This window comes from Anthonomus grandis, chromosome 1 (genome assembly GCF_022605725.1).
Source record: "Anthonomus grandis grandis chromosome 1, icAntGran1.3, whole genome shotgun sequence".
Taxonomy (NCBI): Eukaryota; Metazoa; Arthropoda; class Insecta; order Coleoptera; family Curculionidae; genus Anthonomus; species Anthonomus grandis.
In genome coordinates, this window is record NC_065546.1 from 33241314 (window position 1) to 33250921 (window position 9608).

The 9608-nt window shown below is 32.3% G+C and overlaps 1 protein-coding gene across 10 annotated transcripts in view; it reads left to right on the forward strand.

Moving 5' to 3' along the window:
• LOC126740017 (uncharacterized) overlaps positions 1–9608 on the forward strand; it is a 95121-nt gene that overhangs the window by 85338 nt on the left and 175 nt on the right. For 6 of the 10 annotated variants that reach the window (XM_050445918.1, XM_050445925.1, XM_050445903.1 and 3 more), the window contains exons 24-26: positions 7775–7994; positions 8052–8184; positions 9425–9606. In XM_050445918.1, coding sequence (XP_050301875.1) covers positions 7775–7994; positions 8052–8184; positions 9425–9476 — 405 coding nt within the window. In that variant the 3' untranslated portion in view covers positions 9477–9606. Of the gene's footprint in view, positions 1–7567; positions 7724–7774; positions 7995–8051; positions 8185–9424; positions 9607–9608 lie in introns of those variants that run through there. The other 4 variants (XM_050445906.1, XR_007661772.1, XM_050445907.1 and 1 more) reach the window with 4 other exon arrangements.

Genomic DNA, 9608 nt, shown 5'->3' on the forward strand with positions numbered 1-9608 from the left:
ACACATCTCGTGAGAGTTAGTGATATTTTTTTTATGTAGCTTTTAAGCTGCTGAAGATATTTTTTTAATTGTACAATATTAAAGAGCAAAAATTAATTGCATATGAAAAAGCTGATGCTAGGTTACAAATTGCTTAAATAGATCGATTCTAATTTCGGATTAATTTTTCCATAATAAAAATTAAGTTTTTTTAAGGTTAAGCGGAAACCTTTAACTCAATACTCAAAGAAACAGGAATTCCCTGACGAATAATTCAACTAAGCTCAAATCCTTTAGATTCAAATTTATTAAATTATAATATTATAGTTGACACTGTAAATTAAATATCTATATCTAAAAAATAATCCTAGGTTAAATACTGGCTGAATTTTTTGGCTAGGAACACTTTTGGCTTCGAGGGAATATTTTTTCAAAATTTTACTGTTTTCAACTATCCTTTGATAATTTTTTGAGGTACTTGAACAATATTTTTACTTAAAGCAGTTACTTACAGCGGCTTTCAAAAGAATATTTTCATATATGAACCATTTTATGGATTTAATACACTCCAAGTTTACACTCCAAAAAGAACTAATTTGTACTGTAGGCAATTGCTTCAGCATAGTTTTTCTCAAGGTAGATCTACGGTGACTTACCAGTATGATTTGATTGATGCTTTTGAGAGGTCTGTACAGGTCGATAGTGTGTATACAGACTTCTCAAAGGCCTTTGATAGGGTTGATCATGAACATCTGGTTAGGAAGTTTGGGACTATGGGCCTTGGTATAAGACTTTGGTCGAATTTTGTCACAGTTTTTTGACTGGTCTCACACAGTTGGTCGGGATAAATAATTATATTTCTAATGGTATTCAACTATCTTCAGGCGTGCCTCAAGGTTCGCATATTAAACCGGTCTTTTTTAACTTGTTCATAAGAGATTTGAGTGATGTAATTGTTCATTCAAAACATCTTACTTTTGCTAATGATTTTAAACTGTAAAAAGCCATTGAGTCATATCTTGATGCTGAGCTACTTAAATTGGATTTAAATAGTGTTGCTGAGTAGTGTAATAGCAACCGTTCTAATAAAATTATTAATTATCAATATACAATCAACAATAACGAACTCAGGTCAGTTGATACAGTTAAAGATTTAGGTGTTCTTTTCGATACCAAGCTAACTTTTTTGCCGCACATTTTAATATTTATATATATATATTTTGACATACTACAGTGAAATACTAAATTAGCAAAATTTTTTTAAAGAGCGTTATTATTGTAGAGAGTTGAAATTATATCACTCCAATAAAATTCTAAATATTTTCTTAACTATTAGATTTTGGTATGGGACATATACAGGGTGTTTGGCGGAGGGTTAGCCAAACTTGGTGGGCATATAGATAGGCTCAGATAAAAGATATTTTCTTAATAAACTTGTGTTCTAAAAGTCTCGGGTTTTTTTATATCATTGATTTTGTGTTATTTGCAGGATTTTCAAAAAATTATATCTTTTGACATCTTTAAATTTTTTCAGCATATTTTTCACGTTTTTTTTACATTTGTATTTAGTCTGTAATGTATCCTGAATCTAAAAAAATCAATATCAAGTACAAGTAATACCGAAATAATTCGTTTTGAGCTCAAAAAGTTAATACAAGTAGCAAAAAAAGTTATGATAGGTAACTTTAACTTGACGCAAAAAAAAAATAAAATCTATCAAGATGTTCAGGTAGTTTTAAAAACATCTTCAGTTAATACTCTTTTCAATGATATACGATGTTTAACACAAAGCCGACTAACTTGCCACAATTCATGACTTTAAAGGACAATAAAGTAAAAAAAAATGTTTTTTTAATTTTATGTATTTATTTCAAAATTACAAATTTTATTAAAACTGCGCTCCCCTGACTCTAATACATGCCCTACGTCGCCGTCGCATTTCCACTGTCGTAAGACGAAGCCGCATCTCTTTTCTGATAGTTTGAAAAGCGGCATCGATTCTTTGAATGGTCAAATGAGGATTGATCGTGGAACATGCTATGGGATTGTTGTCATTTGGCATTTGTTATTTGTAAACATGTAAACATATGCCTAGGACAAATGTGCTAAAAAAATATAAAATCTTAATTTCTGTCTATATACACAAAATTCGGATAGGTAGTTCTTATGAAAGTTACCTTTATTTCTCCCAAGGAACCTAAAAAAATAAAAATATACGGGGTGTCCCATTTAAAATTCTGGTGTTAAAGTCGGTGCAGCACTTTTTAAACACCCTGTTTAAAATTACTTTATTACTCTTTGGTACATTCGTTGCTTGAGTGTATGTCTATAAGTTGGTCCCCTTATTATGATTTTCATATTGAACGCCTTGAGGCTGTACAAAGAAGATTCTTAATATCCCTTGGTTATAGAGCTGAAGTTAATATTTTTCGCAATTATTACATCGTCTATAATGCTATCAGTGTCCAATTTAATATCCCTAATCTTGAAGTCAGACGGCATTATTCTGATGCTTTAACGTTTTATAAGATCTTAAATGGTTTATATCATTGTCCTACCGTCTTGGAAGCAATTCCTTTTAACACCTGTCAGAGAAGGATCAACACTCCTATGTTTCGTTTATTCTTTCATTCGGCCAACTATGGGTGTTTTTCTCCACTGACTAGGACTGCATTTCTTTAATGAAAATAGTTTGGATTAATTTTCCAGCGGCTTACGGTCATTCAAATCAAAAATAAATAATCTTAGAATTTAACCTACGTTCCTTGGATAGTGCTAAGTTTTTAGCCTCGTTGATGATTGTTTTTTCAGAGGTTTTATTCTATTTTATATTAATTCTAGTATAATATTTATATATATTTATATATAGTATTTTTACATTATCTAGTATTTTGTATTATGTATTATTGTTTTTGTAAACTGGCTCTGCCGTATATTGAAATAAATAAGTTCGTCCCCCAAAAAGCCCAAACTCCATCAGATTTTTGGGACAAATTGAAATTTTTTGGTTTTTTATTTATTCTTGGGCATTTGTCCGTATAGCTTCGAAGGTCTTTCGGATATTTTTATAATTCTTTGACGACATGATAGTGACAATCTGTATATTATTTACATCTACAAAATATAATCCTAAGTTGAACATTGGCATAACTAAAAAACTTTTGGTTTCAAGGAAATTGTTTAGCAACATTTTTATAGTATTTCAACTACCACCTGATGACTTTTTGGCGTACATAGATGAAACTTTTACCGAAAGACAAGTCGCTTTCTAACGAATAATTTCATATACAATGGTATGCAAGAAACAAATTGATTTAAAATGCAGGTATTTTTTTTTTATTTTTTAGACATATCGATTAGTATTGTCACTTGGGCGTTTTTTTAAATAACAACTTTCTATACAAGGGTGCCTCAAGTAGAAACTTAAATCGTCAGCATTATTTTTTTTTAATAGAGCACCCTGTATATTATGACGTTTTACACTTCTACGATATATTCTGAATACTTTTTGTATAGCAAACCATATGCCTAAAGTCAATGGTTTATCAAATATGACGTAACAGAATAACAAAACCTGAAATTAACACACAATTTATTTAGAAAAAACACAACAGACTTAAATCCATTTACAGAGTAGGTGGAACTTAACTGTCACTTAAAACTATTCTGTATATTCACACAATTGGGAAAGGAACAGAATACAATGCAATTCAATGCTTATTACATATCTGGTAATTTTAGATTTACAGATGCTTTTTATGAAATTTCTCAATTTACTGAAGAGAGTCTTGTCCTAATCTGCCTCTACATTTCACAAATCGCAATGAGATTTTGATTTGAATTGGTAAGAATTGCTTTCTAACGAATATTAATATACGCGAGAAAGTATACGTTGCTATACGTTAGAATTTCACATATGAACCATTTTTATAACTTAAGCACTTAAGTTTTTGTGTACTTGTGATTTCTATCTAAATTTGTAAGACCCAAACTCATCAGCAACCAATACTTTGTGCAGATTTTGAGGCATTTTTGATTCTAGGCGCTGCATTTATAATTGAATCAACTTGAAAAAAATCAAGAGTAACAATACGGGTCATACTTATAACCTGCCTTAAAATAGAGTTTTTACAATAAACCGTTTTCGAAAAAAAAATTAAAAAGATGGGTGCCAAAATAGCCCCGTGTTTGGGGTTACATTGGCACCCAAACGGAAATGTGAATAAACATAATGTAGGCCCATCCTGGGGTTACTTTGGCACCAAATTAGGCTTTTTTTTAGTTTTTAAATAAAACATTCAATATGTTTAATGAAATGCCTATATTCTTAAACAAAATAAACAAAACACTTAAAAACTTACAAAAAATATTTTTCTAATATTTGGCACAGTAAAAGAAAGGAACTAAATTAAAATAACATAAATACTAATCATCTTCACATGCCTCACAGGTATAATATTTTTCTTTGGATCCCTCGTTACAAATACCACAGATCCATTTAAAACAACCATTGCATAGAATCCAGTCTGGTCCAGGATAACCAGACCAATAAGCAGAAGAAATTCCGCATTCATCTTCATTGTGGGTACTTAAGGATGATGGTAGATTGACATCTTTTAATGTCGATTTTTTTAAAATTTTTGCTTTGCCTTTCCCTTTTCCCTCAATCTTCTTTTTGTCATTATTTTCATTTTCAATTAGTTTTTCCTTGTCTTGCTCCTCTTTAGTTTCTTCACAATCGACTTCTTTGCCGGGAATAATTTTTCGTCCCCGCTTTCGTTTAGGGTTAGTGCTTGAATGTCCACGTGTCTCCTGAAGAAACTCTAATAAACTATCATTCAAAATATCACTCGTAGATGCATCAATTGGAGTTTTTGGCAATTTGGATAAAGGCTGCTGCGGATCATATGGACAAATTCCGGTGGCACGAAATCCGGATTTTAAACTGTCTTCTACTCTTTTCTGTAGAGATCTCCACAAGCGATCCAGAAGATTCGGAAATTGTTCTTTAGGCAGAGTGCCTTTTACGCGACTGGTCTTTCTCCAATCGTCTAAAATAGCCCTCTATTTCTTTTTCATGGGAGCAAAGAAAGCCACGTCCAAAGGCTGCACAAAGTCAGTTAAATTGGGGGGTAAAGGAGCCATATAAATATTATTTTCTTTAGCAGCCTTTACCACGGTTGGAGAAAAATGTGAGGCTAGGTTATCACCTAAAAGAACAACTGAGTCACCATTACAATTTTCTTTGACGTGGGGCAGCAACAGTTTAAAAAACCATACCTCAAAGAGATTCATATCGAACCATCCTCTGCTGCTGTTATCATAAACTGCCCCTAGAGGGCCACCAACAGTCCAATTTTCGTAAATGTTGTTGGCTTTATAGACTACCATTGGTGGTAGTAGGGTCCATTTGAGCTTCCGCAGACCATTACACTTATTGCTGAACGCGAATGTTCTTGAACCCTTTCAACCCTTTTAGTACCCCTACTTTTTTGGCCCTGGGATCGTCTGTGAAATTAGTCTCATCATAGTTAAACACTTGTTTCGCAGAAATGGATTCCAGAACAGGTTTAATGTTATCGAAAAACTCCATTATATCAGCGCGCCCAACCGAAGCACGTGCACACTTAATATTAGATGCCAATCGAATGCTAATATTATTTCTGGTAATAAAATTTTCAATAAAGTTGGGTCCTGGTCTATTGTTGGGCCATCCAGGAATATTTCTGCCTTGTTTTGTAACGTATTTTTGCACGATTTCTCTGGCGTCACTAACAGTAACGGGAAAACCCCAATCTGCTACCTGGTTGATGGTCTCTGAAATTAGCCTCTCCTCCTGTTGGGTAAGGATGGTGGGGTGACCTACACGACCCTCATGTTTCGCAAACAGCTTATTCTGAAGAGTGCCTCTAGGTATTTTCCATGTTTTGGAAGCTCGTACTTGTGACATCATCCCTTCCCTAACAGCTTGCAATGCATTCGCTAAATGCATTGCAAGCATAGCAAATGCATTCGCTAAACATAAGATATATATAAAATCTTAGCAAAACCTACATTCAATTCCTTACAATAACGAATAGTAAAGGCATACATTATAGATGATTTATAAGTCATGTGATTAGTATGTGCTCTGAAAAATAGCTGAGTCAAAATAAATCACAAGATCGCGCATTTCATCAACATATGCCAATAGTGCCTCTCCCAACTTATAATTATATTCAACTTAGGTTTTTCTTTCTATTGAAGATAAATACAAAACATTTATCGGTATTAAAATGTAATTTGTTTTTAATAGACCAGACATATATATTTTATAAGTTTCGTTGAATATTCTGACAGTCAGTGATACTATTAGCTTTAGATTAAAGTTTGAGATAATCAGCAAATCATAATGTGTTGGAACCATTTACTTCTTTAACCAGATCATAAATAAAATATATTACTATTGCAACTAATTTTTAATTTGTTTTCCATTTGATTCAATGCGTTCTTCGCAATGAAAATTTTGGTTACAGGGTATCACGCTAACATTAATTTTTTATGTGATTTCTTAAAAAGTAAGTAGACCTTATTATTGGGCCACCAAGCTCACCGGGTATAACCCCATTAGATTTCTTTCTTATGGGGCTATTTGAAGTTTAAAGTTTATGTAAATAGACCAAATAATATCGATGATTTAAATCAAATAATTCGACGAGAAATTAGACTAATCAATCCGCAAGTCATTAAAAATGTGCAATTGGAAGTTATTTACCGACTTCAAATGTGCATTGAAGTAAATGGACAACATATTGAACATCAGTTTGCAATAAATATTGTATAGATTGTTATTTTTTAATTTCGTATATTTCATTAGGCTATTACGTCAAATTTGACAAACTGCTGACCATAGTATGCTATACAAAAAATATTCAGAATATATCGTAGAATTATAAAATGTCGTAATATACAGTGTTTAAAAAAATTAATGTTGATGCTATAGTTTCTACTTGAGGTAACCTGTATGGAAAATTTTTATTACAAAGAAAGCGCAAGTAACGATACTAATCGACGTGTCCGAAAAATAAAAGAACACAAAAACACCTGAATTTTAAACGAACTTGTTTCTTTCACGGTAAATGCACTGTATGAACTATTTTTGTGCGTTTAATACTTTGTGAGTTAGAACCAATTTTGTCCACTAAGTCACAAAACCCTCAGATTTTTAGGTTTTTGGAACTAATTGGGCGTTTGTCCATATAACTTTCATGATGTTTTTGTATTTATTTTAAAGCATTATAATGGACACTCCGTAGATTCTTTCACCCGAAGAAAGTAATCATAGGTTAAATATTGACTTAACTAAAGCACCTTTGGCCTCGAGTTAAGTTTTTGTAAAATTTTATAGTTTGTAAAATAAACTTAATAAATTTTTGAGGTACGTAATAGGAGATTTTACTCAAAGAAGAGTTGCTTTCAATGGAATAATTTCACATATGAACCATTTTTATAACTTAACACTTGTTATTGTGTACTTATGATTTATAACTAAATTTGTGCACCAAGACCCAAACCTCTCTGATTTAATTATCTTACGGGATCGTTTCAGGAAAAGCAACCTGTAGGTGTAGTGATGCTTTTGGACCAAAACATTCAAGAACTGGACGATAACGTCGAGCCTTCCAAGTTGAATAAATTCGTTATTTTCAAGAACGAATATAGGTTTTATGTAGCAGCCGATTCGATAGAAGAGAGAACCCGATGGGTACGTAAACATATGTAAAATATCGTTAACCTAAATAAAGGATATCCCCAGGTGGACGAGATCCGGAGGTGCGTAAACGATAACCAAGACAACTACCTGGAAAAAACCAAAACCAACCTGAGCCTCTCTCCCAGCGCCATATCAGATCCGGACTGTTTCGGGTATTTAACGAAACTGGGCAGCCAATGGAAGTCCTGGAATAAACGTTATTGTGTCCTCAAAGATGCCGCGTTGTACTTTTACCACGACGCCAACTCCACCAGCCCGTTTGGTAATTAAACTCTTTCACCATGTAGTGATGATGATGTGGTAATAAGGTTGTTTTAAGGGGTGACTTTATTGCACGGGTACAAAGTTCAACTGTCCAGTTCTATTAAAAAACACGGCTTTGAAGTATTAGCGCCCGATGTTACGAAGAAACATTATTACTTTTGTGCCGAATCGGATTCTGATAGAAAAAGGTATTATTTTTAGTTAATTTTAGCCATATTGTTAATTCATAGTAATTAAGGTTCAAAAATATTTTTCATTTCGGGGCGTATTCCAGTTCTCGTTATGTCTGACATTGTCTAAACTGATCTCAGCAGAAGTTTAATAGGGCAATTTTGATTGTGAAACATTTCGATTTTTTAACCTTTGGTTGATATTTTCTGTTTATAAATTAATTCAGCCTTCAACTGTTAATGCCTGGAATAAAACTGAAAATTTTTTTAACTTTAAAGGAATAAAAAAAAATGTGACCTCTAAAGAAAATTTGAGTATGTAACTGCATTCATTCTACGCAAAAAAATGTACAAATATCAGTTTTAGCTTTTTAATATGTCTGACAATAATAGACTTGCAGGATATGAGTGAAAATGCTGTTTTCAAAATCACGCTGTAGCACAAAAACTAAGATAGCTATGGCAAATTTGATTTGAAATTAGTGCATCTTTGGTTTCATTAAAAAGTAGCACGATACCACGAAAACCGTATCCCTCTATCCCTTTTTATAAGCGAAAAACCCCATAAAACATACGAAAATGGGACAACCTGTACTTTCTAGTCTTTAAATGAAGTCGTAAATTGACCTGCTGTATTTCCTATCTTAAATCGGAAAAAAGTTAACTAATTTTTTGAAAATTATGGAATCTACAAAACTGGAAAAAAATCAAAATTTTATTTTTTATCCAAAACCCTTAGCTTCTGGGATTTTTCCATAATTACATGAACCATAGAATATTACCTGTTATCAATGTATAAAAAGGACAAAAAACACAAGTTTGATTTTTCTCCCAAACCCTATTTTTTTACTTTTGAATCCTGTACAGGGAAGGAACCTATTTGGATTATAAGTCAATCCAAATAGGTTCCTTCCCTGATGACGTTATTTGTGCTGCTAATAGCTCACCTTTAAAGCCTTGGTTCACAGAACTAATTACTGGGATTAAATATTTGCATTGACTGAAAATTCCCTTTTATTTTACTTTATTTAATAAGCTTTTCCTACAATATTGTGTGCTTAATCCCTACTTTATGTTAAAAAAAAGATTTATAATTGAAAAAGTTATATTTAAATCTCAGCATTTTTAGGTTAAAATTCATATTTTCATAAACTGAAAAATCTTTTCACATTTTCTTTTATGTAAAACCCTCAAAACCCAAGTTTTGCTATTAATGTGGACCCTTTGGATTTTTTATTTAAAAAAAAATGGTTTTTAGGTGGATATCCGCCATGGAGTACTCCATTGACCGTTGGTTGAAACTACATTAAAGAAAGTCGTGTATAAATCGAACGACAACTAGGAAATTGTACAGTGTGTCCAAAATTATATATAAAATGCCAACAAGATTGAAAAATTTTGTTTTGTTTTTCTAAATATACGAAAACCAAGTAAAGTTTGCT